The 16,065-nt window shown below is 37.7% G+C and overlaps 1 protein-coding gene across 13 annotated transcripts in view; it reads left to right on the forward strand.

Annotated features, from left to right (window-relative positions):
* Positions 1-14,526, forward strand: part of CCDC171 (coiled-coil domain containing 171) — a 293,940-nt gene extending 279,414 nt beyond the window's left edge. For 11 of the 13 annotated variants that reach the window (XM_070248923.1, XM_070248931.1, XM_023627387.2 and 8 more), the window contains one exon: positions 12,076-14,526. In XM_070248923.1, the coding sequence (XP_070105024.1) occupies positions 12,076-12,297 (222 nt within the window). In that variant the 3' untranslated portion in view covers positions 12,298-14,526. Of the gene's footprint in view, positions 1-4,769; positions 5,692-12,075 lie in introns of those variants that run through there. The other 2 variants (XM_070248926.1, XM_070248929.1) reach the window with 1 other exon arrangement.
* Positions 14,527-16,065: the final 1,539 nt, after the last annotated feature.

Raw genomic sequence — 16,065 nt, forward strand, 5'->3', positions numbered from 1 at the left:
TCCTTGGTTATGCAGGGTTCCTCTGACCTGTCTCTCTTGGCTGCATCAGCCTTCTCCACTCTTCGTGAGGTTATGAGGACCAGGGTGGGGGTTTGAGAAAAGGGGCTTAGGAGACAGAAGGTGCCTGGGGCCACTTCTCCACACTTCCCTTTTAGGACGGAGGCAGGACAGATATTTCTAGCCAATAGCTGTAGCCTGCCACTTAGGCTGCTGGACAGCTTTGGGCTTCATCTGCAGTTCTGGGGCCAATTTAAGGATGACATTAGCCCAGAGAGGGCATATCTCTACCTTATGATGTGGTCTTTCCATCCCTTTCTGTCTATAAATAACCTATATTACAGGTCACTAACTTGCTGTCCATTCCTAACATAGGGATTCTGTGTATTCTCACAGACTACTGGGCTGATTCATTCTCTCTGCTTAACACTTAGGAGTTTCATCTATCCTATTTTTTTTTTCTTCTCTTCAATAGAAGTTTGGATATTCTCAATTAATCAGCAAATATACAATAAAGAAGAGATGAAGTAGGAAATAGAGATATGTCTGAAGGGATGACTTGTTTACAGAAATTAAAAGGGCATTTAGGCTAGAGAAGGTGAAGAGACACTTACAAATAATTGATGAAAAAATTTTAGTAAAGAGCTTTGAGGGCTATGTCAAAATCATTATCTTGTGGCTACCCTACCCTGAGCCCAAACTGCATTTCGAGCAAGTTTAGGCCATTTTGAAAAACTGGTGTGCAGGCTCTTAGGGAATAATTTGAATGAGGGCTTTGGTGATTGTTGAAAGACTGACTGGTGGAGGTTTTGTGGGCAGGTACCCAGAGGACAAGATGGGAAGTGGAGAGAACTCCCTCGTCCTTCTTCTGCATGCAGGCCTACGGACTGGCATCTGGACTCTTAGAAAAGGATACCCACAGGTGGAAGCTGAAAGAAATGTTTTATGACACATTGTGAGACACTGGGTTCCAGTCAGAGTTGCCACTGTTTTCCGATGACAGAGAGGGAAGGTGGGCATATGGCCAGTTCTGTGTAGAGACATCCCCGGATGGCACAGTGAGCCTCCACTGTATTAGAGGCAGGACCTGGTGCAGGGATTGCAGATGCCCAGCAACTCTGGACGGGGCCTGTACAGGGGCACTTGGGGTCTTGTGTGAGCAGATCAGGGCAGTACCAGGGAAATGTGACTCACTGCTGGGACGTTGTCTATATCCACAGAATGACGAGACTGGCAAACTCTCAGTGCCGTCACACAGCAAAACTTAACACAGTTGTGTGGTTACATAGGATTTCAGCAAATTATCATTCACGGAGAACTGGCTCCGGATGCAGAGAGGACAGTTTGAACTCCCTGAGGGCAGAGAATTTGTGTGTGTGTGATTCAGCGCTGTGTCCCAGTACCTAGAACAGTATCTGGGACGTTGTAGCACTTGATAGATATCTATTGCAAGAATTAAGAAATAGAGCTAATTTAGGATACTAATGATGGATGTAGGTTTAGATATGCTTTGTGCGTTATGCAACCATGGGGAAAATCTATCAGGTGGAATTGATCATGAAGGGAATAGATTCCTGAAATGGAATCCATAGTCTATTTCTTTGGAATTTTGTGGTTGCTGCATTATTCTCACAGTTCTATAGGATGTTCTCCCTAGAGATGTGTTTGGTTTGAGACTGCTGGAAATGGCCTGGTTCTATTAGAAATAACATTCCTGCCTATCATGTAAAGGAAGCGTCATTGCCAGCTAAGTGGTTTGTTTTGGAACTTTCTCCCCAGTGCATTGTGATTTGAAGGCATTCTACAGATGTGAACCCCAGATCACATAATTTGTCTTATATCTGAAGTGTCCCTCTCTTGCTGAGAAATAAAGAGACCACATTCTTTTAACTGAAGATAACCCGTCACTCCAGAAAGGCCCATGTGGCACTGGCCAAGGAGTCAACAGACCTCGGGAGTACAGGACTTACACCTTTATTTCCCAGTGGGGAATAAAGAGTGTTTGCAACATCTCCTGAAGAATTGCTAGGGATCTTAGGTGTGATAGAGTGGAATGATGAGGGAACATGGTTTAAAACAGCAGTGAAAGGAGGGGCGTGGAAAACGTGGGTTTCAGATGTTAAAATGTGAATTTATTGCCAGTTTTATTGAGTTATGTGACTGACAGATGCTTACAATGTTAGTATGATTTAGGAAAGTCATCTCTTTCAAACAACTTTAAATTTTAGATGGTTCTTTCCTTCCTCTGCTCCTCTGTACTTGAGCGCGTGCTCAGTAATTCCATGCAGAGAAAAACATACTGCTAAAAGGTCTAAGTTTATAGCTTCCAGATTATGACTAAATTTTTGACATTGTGTTAAAAAGGTTTATAACTTTAAGAGGAAATTCTTCAGTAATGAAAAAGTGGTCAGAAAACTTTTGCCTAATAGTTCCCAGAGAGAGTGGGACATGTGTACATTTTGACCACAGAAGTTGTAATTTGGCAGCTGGAAGTGCTATTTGGAGTAAAATGAAGGCACACAAGTTGTAAGTAGCCTCTCTACGTAAGGAGTCACGTTTGTGCAGGGCAGGGGTACAGGTTACTCCGTAAAATCATCCGTGTTATGTGTTTACTTAATGTCAGGTTGTAGACATGAGTTAGATAAAGTGTTGGAATAAGAAAGTGTTACTAGCTAAATTAAAATCTTTTCAAAACTTGCAAAAGACTTGTTTAAAGACGCACCTTCTGAGACCCCTAACAAACCAATTACATTTTCATCTTGACCGCACAGCTCAGTCATAACCATACTAAAATATGAGTTTCAGTATAGATAAAATTCATCTTTTTAAATAAAGCGTTTTTAGTTATAAAAGTAAGGCATGCTTATTGTAGATAATTGGAAAATAATTTAGGAAAAAAATTCCACCAATTCCAGTACCTCGAAGCAAGTATCATATGTAATTTTGCACATTGCCTTTTACTTCTTCAGTCTAGCTCAGGGGTGGGGGGTGAGGTACAGCCTGTGCGCCAAATCTCCTGGCCACCTGCTTTTGTACAGCCTGCGAGCTAAGAATGGTTTTTACCTTTTTAAATGGTTGGGGGAAAAAAAACAAAAGAAGAATGGTATTTCATGACATGAAAATTACGTGAAATTCAAATTTCAGTGTTCATAAACGCAGTTTTGTTGGAGCACGGCCGTACTAATTCATTTACATATTGTCTGTGGCTGCTTTGGGGCTACAACAGCAGCATTCAGTAGTTGTGGCAGAGAACATATGGCCTGCAAAGCATAAAATATGTATAATCTGACCCTTTACAAAAAAGGTTGCTGACCCCTGGTCAAGCCTAGGCGTTTGTCCGTGTTCTCCAAAAGTTTATAACTATAAATTTTATAGTCATAATATTCCATCAAGTGACTATAGCTTACTTAACCGTACTTCTATTGTTGAATATGTGATTATTTCCAATTTTTGTCTGTTATTATTAATAGAAGGAACCTAAGCATAAATGGAATTGTTGGATCAAATGATATTAACTATTTAAGACAGTTGCAAACTATAGTCCAAATGGTCCTATTAGTTTACACAATCACTAGCAATTTGTGAATGTCCATTTCATAATGCCTTCATTAATATTTAGTATCTTAATTTTTTAAATTCAATTTGATTGGCAATAAACATCTCATTTTACTTTCCATTTTTGATTAGGTTACCATTTTTTCTCATTTACTGTTAATCAGCTGTGTTTTTACTTTTGTGAACTGCTAGTTCATAGCCTTTGTTCATGGTGCCAACAGTTTTACAGATAAAAAAACCATGGAAAGAAAATTTTGAACTTCTAAGCTTTTTCCTCCTAACCCACTCTAATTTATTCCCTTTTTCTAAAGATAATTAACAGTTTCTTGTGATTCTTGTTTCAAAAAGAAAATAGGTATATGTATGCATGTATGTGTGTTTATGCTTTTTTTTTAAATACAGATTGGTTCTCTCTCTCTTTATACACACACGCATACACACACGCACATTGTTTTGAACCTCTATATCAGTACTTACATATTTATATTTACCTCAGTTTTGTTTTAATTGTTGTATTCTATGGTTGTGCCAAACTTCACTTATATAGCACTCCGTTGATGAACATTTTAGTTTCATTTAAAACATGTTTTTCTATAAAAAATGTTTCAATGAATATATCTGTATACTCGTCTTGGTGAACTTTTGTGAGTGTAGCCATAGAAGAAATGCCTAGCAGTGGTATTGCTGGATCAAAGGGCAGGTACAATTTAAATTTTGTTTTGTTTTCCAAAAGGTGGCACCAGCTTACGTCCCTGCCTACATGGTATGAAGTTGCCTGTTGCCCTCTCTTTTCAGCTGTGGCATCAGCAGACATCTAAATTTTTGCCTGTCTGATGGTGAAAAGTAATCTTCCAATGTCACATTTTGTACTGCATTTCTTTAATTATGATTGAGTTTTAGCACTTTTTGTATTTTTTTGGTTATTTGTACTCCTCCCTTCCCTACCAGACAGCCAATTTGTGTCTGAGGCAGAGGCTGCCAGTAGTTTCCTGATTGTTGTTTTCTCTTTCTTTCTTAGTAATAGAACCTCTGAATATTACCTGGGCCACTAAACAAAAAAAGCTGCATTTCTCAGACTCTCCTGAAGCTAAGTTAGCCATGGGACTAAGTTCTGGCCAATGATATAAGCAGCAGTGTTGTGATTTTAGGAAGTGTCTTTAAATGTAAGTGGTTCCTCTTTCTTTGCTTCATCCTCCTTTCTTCTGGCTATATTGCAGACATAATGGCTGGAACTTGAGCAACCATTTTGGACCCTGAGGTGGAAGCAGCATACTGAGGCTGTGCAACCCAAGATAGAAGCAGCCTGGATTCCTGTTAGCTTCATATAGCTATATCAGAGAGAAATGAACTTTTATCTTATTTGAGCCACTAACATTTTGAGTTTTCTGATACAGCTGAACCCAGTCTTAATAAATACACTATCCTTAGCCTGTTTCCTAATTAGGTTCTTCTTTTTCTTGATTTGCACGAGCCTTTTGTAAATTAAGAAAGTCACCCTATGGCCATCATGTGTGCTGCACATATTTTTATCAGCTTGTCATTTCAGTTTTTCAGTGGCATTTTTCTATATAGTATGCTGAAGTTTTTATTTATTCAATTTTTGTACCCTTTTTGTATACCTGAGTATATGGATGTATTTACATTTAAAATTCTCTCTGAGTTGTTTGGGAATATATAGTTGTAGGAGACGGGGGGAAAAATTACCTCCTTTGCATTTTTCTGGCGTTCTCTGCCGTCAAGTGTATCAGAATTGCCAGGACAGGAGCAGACGGGGGACACAAGGATGTGAAGGAGAGCAGGAAAAGAAAGAACAAAAGCCATCTGGGAAAATTCTTTGACTCTTTTTCCAACCTCGATCATGTCAGGAAATCTAAACCTCTAAGAGAAGAAAATGGGAATTGTTATCTTGTCAGGCACAAGACATCTTTGAAGTAATTTAAAATTAAAGTTTAAATGTTCTAGTGTAATTTAAAACTTCAGTGCTGAATTTTATCTCTGAATATAACAACATGTAAGCTCCTTTGGTGAAGGGGCTAGAACTTTTGTTTTATGTAAATACCATAAAATCTATTTATCTACTCCAGTACCATGGATATTCAAATGTTGAACTATAATAAAATATGTTATCAAAAATATAAACATTTATTTTTAGCCTCTAGTACAGTCTGTGTACTTTTATTTTCCAGTTTCACAGAGATTTGTTGAACCTTTACTATGTGTATGAAACAGCTCTGGGTATAAGATAACCCCGGGCTGTGTCTTCTTTGGGCGGCATGATAAGGTCGTGGTCAAACATAGGGGAGAAGAAGCGGATAGATTGCGAGTCCCACCCTTTCACCACTTACCAAGCTGTGCCACATGGAGCAATTTATTCTACTCTTCTGAGCCCTAGTTCTTCAGCTGTAAGACGAGGGTAATAGTAATACTTTCTCATTGAGTTGTTGTGAGAATTGAGATAATGCTTAGAAAGCTGAACCTAGCACAGTGCCTGACATATATGCTCAATATGTGTTAGCTATAATTATAAATTTGGAGTTTATCATCACTTGAGAAGCGGAGAAAGTGAGGTGGAGAAGGGGAGCTGCTGTATGTCATGCGTTTTTGTGTATATTATTTCATCTCATCCTTATGACAGCCCTGTGAGGGAGTATTCTTCCAACTTCACAGCTAAGGATGCAGGCCTGCACAGGTTAAGTAACTTATCAAAGATCACATAGTTAATACGTGGCAGAATCAAGTTTGGAACCCGAGGTCCCTCCAACCTCAAAGCCCCTGTCCTTTCCTTTATACTGTGCTACTTTAATTGGGACATAATCTGTATATATATGAAATAACCGAATAGCAATACAAGACCAAAACCATGAAGTAATAACATGAGTAGTTTGTTCATTCAGTCATTCATCAATTAGAAATTTTACTTAGTCCCAGATACTCTGCTAGGTGCTGGGAATGCAAAGTCATGACTCTATCACATTAGGTGCTCATAGTTTATAGAGGAGACATCAGTGTGTACAAATAAGTAGAAACAAAAAAATAAATGCTCATGAAGGAACGTAAAAGTGTGATTGGATATTGTAGCTAACTGTAGTTGGGGAAGGGTGGGACAAAGATCTGGAAAGCCCTTACAGAAGGAAACCTTGAGCAGAGTCTGAAAGGTGGAGAAGGCATTCTCCTCACAAAGGAGAGAAGATATCCCACACAGTGGACAGACGGGAGGCGGGTGTGAACTATGGGAACATCCTGTTTACGGACTCGCAGTTTCCCTGCAACTGGATTGCAGAGTGCAAGTGAGGAGATGGCACATGAGGCTGGACAGGGAAGCAAAGAGCTAGTGAACCAGCCTGCAAAGGGCTGCAATGTCACACAGCAAAGGGCATGCCCATAAGGAAGCATGAAGAATCAAAGCCATTAATCCAATTAATCTACCACATCAAGCAAGTAGTCGAGGCTGAATTTGAACAAGATAGATTGACTCAAGAGCTCTGGCACTTGAACCAAAGCTGACTGTCTGCCTGAGGACAAAATTGTTGAGATGTGAATCAGGCTTGTTGTTAATATCTTCTACCTCTGTTTTTTGATTTGCTTCTACCTCTGTGATTACCCTTCCTTCTTAATCTCTAGGTACCCATGCCTCTTAAGTTGTTTTCTGTCTACCTAGAGACTCCTTTACAATGTTCCATTGACTCACATAACCACATAGATCTTGATGTCACTGAGCTAAAGAGACACACTGTCTGTACTAAGATTTAATGACTTATGGGGAGAGGAATGCGTAAGATACTGCTGCTGGTCTGGTGTTGGTAACTAAAAGTTAGAATTGGTAACTACAAGGAATAAATATTTAATGATGTGGTAGCTGGTATATATATATATATATTATATATACACACATCTACACACATCTATGTATGTATATATAATGTGTATATGTGAATGCATATAGCGAGTATATATATGTGTGTGTATATATATGTGTGTCTATATATATATCAGTTGCATGCATGTGTGTGTGTGTATTGTGTGTGTATATATATGTGTGTCTATATATATATCAGTTGCATGCATGTGTGTGTGTGTATTGTGTGTGTATATATGTATAAGGTTTATAATTGAGCATTGCACAAGAGAAAACTATACATGAGTACTGCCAGCTCTGATTGTGTAAACTGCAGTGTCCCATGATCTCAGCATGGCAGAACTGGACAAGAGACAGGTAGAATTTGGTTCACTAACTTGAAGTATTTGGAAGGAAGAAAACTCTGTGAGACTGAGTGCTGAGGCTCCGGCAGTAAGAACACATCAGAAGCTAAAGTAGAGATGGCAGGGGACCTTCACTGTAAGGCCCTCTTGTGGGTACTTTGATTCCTTCATCAGTTGATATGGAGCTGCACACTCTACATAAAACCAGTCAATAATTTACAGAGCTTAAAACATCATCATGGAGGTCGAAGTAATAAAAAATGCGCTACAGAGTTTAACTGAATGAAGCCACATCCTCTAAACTGTGGCTAATTTCTTTAAATCTGTTTGTCTTTTTTTCTTTTAGAATCGTGTGCAATATGTATCCCTTCCCCTTAAGAATGGCCTATCTGTAGCCCTTCAAAGTCTTAAGTATTATATTTGGGAAACTTTGATTTCTGGGTCAAGGTCATCCCCCAAAGTTAGGTGTTAACGTTACATACGCCATCATGGGTGGAATTGTGATGCGCCTGTAGAACTTCAGAACTGGAAAGAGTCTGGCTCCTCATTTTATAGGCAAGGGAAGTGAGAGCGAGAAGGACTGATTCACCTGCCCAAAATGACCAGCTAGATTGTAAGAGAACTGGGGGAAACTGTAGTCCTCGGGTCCCCAGTCTAGTACTCTTTTCACCATGCTGTGTGCCTAGCATAATCTCCATGCAACACTTTTCTGCCTGCTAAATCACACCGCCCCTCACTTTTTATAATACTAGATTCCGGAAGGCTTAACTTGATCATAAATGCTACCCAGGAGACAAATGGCTTAGTGTCATTGTTTCAGAAGCCTTGGTCTGCAAAACAGCTTTGATTTATAGACAATTTATTGAGTCATTATCTTATTATTACCCTAATGCTTTATTTATTTATTTTTTGTTGAAAAAACACTGTTAGAAAACGAAGATATTAAAGTCTTGAAAAATGGCTATTGGACATGGCCAATTACTATATTTCATAAGATTTCTAAAATGCAGAAATTTAGTAGACACATTTTGTATTGTGAATATATATTTAGCTGATGGACTATAACAGTTCAAATAGAATCATTTACAGCTTATTGAGTAAATAAAAGTGCTTCCATAAAGATTCACATGGCACCTAGCTTTTATTTCAGGTAACTAATTTCTTTTTTGTAAATTGCTTAAATCTGGATTTACATGAGAGACTCCCAGAACACCTCAGCATTTTAAAAAGTAGCTTAAATGACCATAGATTTTACAGATTTAAAATATAAGATCAGGTGGTAAATATTAACTTTTAATGGTCTCTGATAAAAAGTTATTTAACTGTCTTTTTCTCTGTGTGTTATATTAAAAGTATTATGATGTATTTCTGGCTATTGTTTGTAACAATAAAAATAGTTCATATTTACTTATTTTAACATCACATTCTCAAATCAGGATTTTTTCTGGCTTGTTTTTAATTTATAAGTGACTTAAAATCAGATTTTATCCCATTTCATGAAAAAAAATATTTTCTAGCAGTGTATGGAATATAGCAAATGACCTAGTAAGAACAACAAAAAACTTTTATTTTCATTTACACAAAAGTAAACCTGTTTACTTGGTAGAGGACATACGTTTTAGGGGTGCAAGCCTTTAAGGAAACCTCTTTTTATTTTAGGCAATTTTCCACATTTAGGACATAAAGTCAGAAGATAGTATGCAAAAAGCTAGACTCTGATGTGCAATACTAGAGAAATACTCAATACCCTATCTCAAGGTTTTTTAGTGAAAAAATGTTATATTAGATTAAAAGATTCTTTTAGACAGCATGGTGGAAGATAGACATACTGTATTAAAAAGTAAGAGGAGAAAAGGAAAAAGAGAGACCCCTTTGTGCAGTGCCAAGATCTGCAGAATACTGAGGAGAAATGAGCAGGTACGGGCTTTCCCTGAAGGGCGGGCTTCCTGGTGTGTGATTAGGTTGATGGATGTGCTAGATTGATAGAATCGCGGGAAAAAAAAGGAAACTTCACGACAGAACATAGGTTTGAGTAAATTTGAATATCTAATATTGCAAAACAGATGTGATCGGCCAGTTGGACACCGTTAGCTTTCTGTGGTCTAGAAGAATCTAGAAGAAAATACCCTCAGAGAATACCTGAGCTTCCTTGTCTGATTCTGCACGCTCCTTTCTTTTCATATGTAGTTTTCTTAGACCAGAGCTTGAAGTATAAAGATGTAACAACAAACTGTTGAAGGCTTCCCTGACAGTATTCTTTTATCAGGATAGAGAATACTAATGCTAGAAATAAACTCTATTAAGAAGCAAATTGGGCCCCACCATCTCCACCTTCCAGCCTTCTCCTTATCCCCAGGGCTGACAGAACGGAAAGCTAGTAGATGGCCTTGTAGTCTTTACAGCAGCAAAATCTACCAGGTAGTGACACTGCCAGTTCCGACACACAGCTAAAACAATCAGAGAAGGTGGTTCTACCAGCAGTTAAAGTTCACCTCCACTCTGATGTAATGAGATGCCTCTGTTCTGGTCTGAACTGATACGCTCTGGCCCAGCGTTCAAGTTGTGCAAGTGAAACCTCTTCAGCGCCGCTAATCAGGGTCAACACATGATCTCAGGAATTCCCTTCCTTCCATGGGGAGAAGCTAAACCCTCTCCTTCATAAAGCCAGCCAAGTGGCCATTTTAGGTGTTTTTTAACATCCAGCATAAAAAGAAATGATTTCCATCAGCTGTAGGCTTGCCGTGGCGTATCAAGAAATCAAAAGAACAGAGATCAAAGAAAATTGCTGAACTAGGTGTTAGATGCAGCCATTGATTTTTCTCCAGTTGTAGTTAAAAAAAGATCCACAAAAATGGTAACGCATACAACAGCTGAATTTCTAATACTTTCCTAACGCCGGCAATGGCTTCCCTCTTGTTTTCACGTGTGGAGACTGTTTTGTATAGCATGACATAATAAAGCTGATCTTTAGAGTTCACACTATTTTGTTGTCAAAATTGTAAGAGAATCTACCAGAAAGATTTTTTTTAAAAAACTCTGCAATATAAAATGTGGTTTTTAGTGGAGACACTTATGACTAGGCTTATTATCTCGGCAACATTTATTTGCTGGAAATCTGGAAGACTCTTGTCATACAATTGATCGCTATTTTCCTACTATCTATGAATGTCATAAAATAATACCTTTCTGCTTTATTGGTAAGATTTCATTCATGTTAAATGTTAACTACTGATTACCAGTGTTCCTTGGGGCTTAAATGAATAGCTTCATCAAAATATTAATTCTGTTTTCAAGTACTTCATGAGTATTTGGGTTTTCAAAGTTTGATTTCCAATAGTTTCTAGATACCAGTACTGTTTAAAAATATGTGACAAATTGTTTTCATGTTGCAATCTCATATTTTGATACATGATTTCCTAATACTTATAATAAAACAGTTTTAGGGCCCAGCCCCGTGGCTGAGTGGTTTAAGTTCCGTGTGCTCTGCTTCAGCGGCCTGGGTTTGCAGGTTCGGATCCTGGGTGCAGACCTACTCCATTCACCAGCCACCAGCCACCAGCCATTGTGGTGGTACAAAAAAAATAGAGGAGGATTGGCACAGATGTTAGCTCAGGGCTAATCTTCCTCAAGCGAAAAAAAAAAAAGAGGAGGATTGGCAGTGGATGTTAGCTCAGGGCATATCTTCCTCAGCAAAAAAACCCAAAAACCACCACAACAAAAACCCCAGTTTTTATTAAAACACGGTGGTGGCCTTATTATTAAAGGCAAAGGCAAAATATTCATTGCACTAGCATTTTATGTCTCAGGGTGCTCTTTTCTAGAGGTCACTAGGATTGACTTATCTTTCTTTGTGCTGTATTCATCAAGTAAATGTCAGGCTGATAGATTTTAAAAGCATAAATATCCATAGTTTGTTTTCTACGCCGTCTAATTTTCCATATTATATAGAACATATTATATAGCATAATGAAATAAACACTATTAGCATGGGTTTTTGTAAATTGCCAGCGGATAGAAGCAGAGGTAAAAATGACTGATCGTATTGACTCCGATTCAATAAGTTTATAAAAGTTTTATACAATGTTTTAGTATTTGGGCAAACTCCTGATGTCCTGAGAAGTTTATGACATGGAATAAATAAGAGATTCAATCACACTTGGAAAGTAATTTAATATTAATGTATTATCATATAGATTATACAAATGACAATTTCTACCTCATTTCATATTATAGTGATTATTAGTCCACCTCTGTGTTTATGGTTTTAAGCTCCAATTAAATGTTGTCAGTTCTACGTTTAGTTTTTTCTTTTTTATATCGCAGACAGGATCACGAGACCATTCAAATCTCTCCATTCCTTCAAGAGCTGCTCTTCCTGGTGACACAATTGTTGTTGGAGATTTTTTGCCATTGAAAGGTGAACTTGATACAACTTACGCTTTCTTAAAGGAGACATTCGTAAATCCTGCGCCCCTGACATCGTCTCAGTCCTCTCCAGTGACCATGTCTGCTAATGCCAAAAGACCAACGCAGATTGGGTTGTGACTTTATGAAATAAAAGAAAAATGCAAGAAGAGTTAACAGTACAATTAAAATTGTTTTGAAGGGGGATTTTCTTATCAGTTGAATTTTGTTTCAGCACAAGTGGCAGTGGGTTTGTAAAAACTGGGTGATAGCTTGATGTGTGCAGGTGTCTATGTCTACTTGAATAATGAAATAACCAACTTTTTCCCCTCTAAGTTTTATTTATTATCACAGTTGCTCATTTTTATGTAACATATTTTTAAATGTTAAAGAATGACACATTTTGGGTAATTTCCTTCAGACTTAAAAAAATCAATAAGCCATTTTAGTCTCTATCTATCAAAGTTGTTTCATACTTGTCTATTTTAAAGCAGGACTGCAATACTTTAATAGGATTGAGAGAGCTATTTGAAATGTATGCCAATGATTCCTGTCATTTCATGGCAGCCCTGCCATGGTTCACTGAGCCCCCTCTTCTCTCTTGTCAGCTCAACTGAAGACAAGCATTTAGTTGCAAACTTTAAGCAGGTTGTGCAAAACAGAAATGATGTGACTGCTTCTCCTCCTGCACAATAATGTCACTCCTGGTCAATGTGAGAAGGTCAGGTTGCTCCTTGTAAAGCTACATGATACCACTTGCCCATTTGAACAAGTTAAGTTAACTGCTGAATCTGGTCCCTGCAGGCATTGAAAACTCGTCCTTTTATCAAGTCTGCATTTGATAAGAAAGTAGAGCAATTGTGCCGGGAGGATTTCTGTGGTGTGTTTAGGCACTGTATAAGGACAGTTCCCACACCAGTGTAGCAGGTAATATGTTTAGTAGAAGCTGAAAAACTTCGAGGTAATGGCTGTTTTGACCTTCGAAATAGACTCCTTTTTTGTTTTTGTTGTTGGTAGGACCTAAGAGTGACGCCCATCTTTGATGCTGACAGAATTTAAAACAAGGCCATTGCCCTGCATTTTCTGCCTTGTAGCACACAAAAGTAAAATTGTATGTCAGGCCGAGATGTCGGGGAGCTGACAAGATGCCCCAGTGACATTTCAGCTAGAAAGAGCAAGTGTCTTGCAACCAAGTGGTCAAATATCAAATAATAGGTCAAGCAGGAAGGAGCTGAGTTCTAACCACAAAGAGGTTTCTGGTAACTTACTTGACAAGCTTTTGGGCGCTTTGTGGCTTGACAAAGTGATGTTCTGTTGGGTATCGCAGACAGACTGTTCTTCATCGCCTTCAGAAGATCAGACATTGACATTGATTAAACTCTTTAACCCTTAAAGGTTAGATCCTCGCAGTTTGCATCATGGTAAGTGAAGAACAAAAGAATATTTGTAATATGTATTTGTGTTTGTATTAATCATTTAACTCCCCAGTGATGTTAACTTCTGATGTGAACTGTACTTTTTGACAAACAGTTTTGATACAAAATCCATATTTTATATTATTTTTCATTATGGAGACATTAGAAAATAACAATATGTATTATGGAATCTACATTGTCTTAACTTTGCAGTGACATTTGATTCAAAGATACCGAACTTCTGAGAGTTTTTTTTTTTATTGGCCTCAGTAAATAAAATTTGTATACAATACTAACTATTTATGTTATTAACCAAATTACCCAAATGACTTACCCCATCTGAGGTAATGCAGCATGTCACTGTCATACTGTTTAGCACGTATTTTGTATACTGCTGAGCCAGTATAATTAACTTTATATAAATCTTTAAAAAGCTGTTTTTGTGGAGTAAAATTACATCTTTAACCAAATTTTTCTCAATTCTTTCTTTGGAATTCTTGTTATTAACCATTCTGGGTTTTGAGTGTTACAGAATATGCCCTGTGTAATGTAACATGAATGAAATTCAACTTGCAAATTTATTGTAACACAGAAAATGCTATTGTTTTTATATAGATCATAGAATAATTTCTGCACATTTCAAAACACTTTCTTCTGCCATTCCATACAATGATTAAGATATTGCCCATATAGAAATCTATATATAGCCTTTTAGTTGTGACATCATTGAGCATCCAATTCTCACACTGTAGAAAAAAGTCTTACCCTATATCACTTATGTGTCTGTGCTTGTGTGTATGTGTATGTTTCTGTTGAATCTATTTCCAGGTCCTACAGTTTAAGAGGAAGAAGCACCTTTGTAAACTTTCCCTTGGACTGATCTTGGTCTTCTTGTCCTAATTTTACAGTTTGTTAATGGGATATCACCCAAAATAAATGTATATGTCTCTCTCTATATGTGGGTATCTGATTTTACAGATACATTTTGTGCAGTAAGTTCTGAACTATAAATTCAAAAAGATTATTAAATCAAATCAAAGCATGTCACATTTATAACCAACTAGATGCTAAAGGCCATGGAGACTGAAGGATGAGCCTCCTGAGCAATCATTAGTATTCACTACCAAATATAGTAATTTTTATACCATATGCTTTTTTCCCAGAAGTCAGGCCCAGCAGGAGGAGAAGATTTAATGACATATCCTATGGAGATCTGAGAAACTCTAGACTGCTTCTGAGCACCTTAGTGGCCAATCACTGCATGTTTGAGATCTGTGTTGTGTTGGCAAGGACAATTGCTCTATCAGCTTCTTTACCTCCTTAAGAATGATGTATAAAGTAGACAGTTCTCAGGAGAATGACTTCAAATATTTTTGTAGGGGAAAGGAAGTTTTACCTTTACACCTTAGTATGTGGATTTTCTTACTAAACTTCTGTGATCTAGAAAAATACCTGTATCATCCATCACTATCCAAGGGATTCTTAAAGTTATTGTTTTGATACCTAAGTCACACTTACTTATTGAGGCTTTGCTAGCGTTTTTAATATAAACATTTTGGAATGACATAACACAAATGCAAAACAGTGTAGGAAATTGCGAGAATTGACAATTCAATGATAATTTAATGACATAGGTAAATAACCTTTTAAACAATAGAATGATAACTTTAATTTACCAAATGCCTGACTCAAAACTTAGCAACACTGTTATTTCACATTTTTAGTATATGCTGTTATCAAGTGCTTAGTGAGATCCTTACTATTTTCCTGTTACTTAACTTACCAGTTATATCTGAATTCATTCTGTAGATCTCCCTGAATAATGGTAAATTGATCCTATTTTACTGTGCACGTTTTTTTTTTTGAGGAAGATTAGCCCTGAGCTGACATCTGCCACCAATCCTCCTCTTTTTGCTGAGGAAGACTGGCCCTGAGCTAACATCCATGCCCATCTTCCTCTACTTTACATGTGGGACACCTGCTACAGCGCGGCTTGACAAGTGGTGCATAGGTCCACACCCGGGATCCCAACCTGCAAACCCCGGGCCACTGAAATAGAACATGCAAACTTAACCACTGAGCCACCATGCCAGCCCCAACTGTGCACTTTTCGTAGACAGGTTTTCTAATATAAAAGGTGGAAAGTAACTAATATTTATTGAGCAGCTATTCTATTCCAGCCATTATAGCAACACTCTGATGTTCTCCCAATAAAACTCTGGAGTAGGTATTTGCATCACCATTTTATCAATGCAATACATAAAATACAAACTGAGTATCTGGTAAACTGAGCACCTAAAATGTTGTGCATTTGACTACCAAGATTACACAGAACCTAGTAAGTAGTAAGCCCAGAGCTGTAACTCCAAATCCCACATTATTTCCACTTTGCCAGGCCTGCCTTTCAGAAATAATTGGCACGTTTTAAAGAAGAGAAAAAAATTTTAAATTGTCCTGACCAGTTAGGAATAATTTTGAGAGGTGTATTTTGGTT

Source organism: Equus caballus, chromosome 23, assembly GCF_041296265.1.
Source record: "Equus caballus isolate H_3958 breed thoroughbred chromosome 23, TB-T2T, whole genome shotgun sequence".
Taxonomy (NCBI): domain Eukaryota; kingdom Metazoa; phylum Chordata; class Mammalia; order Perissodactyla; family Equidae; genus Equus; species Equus caballus.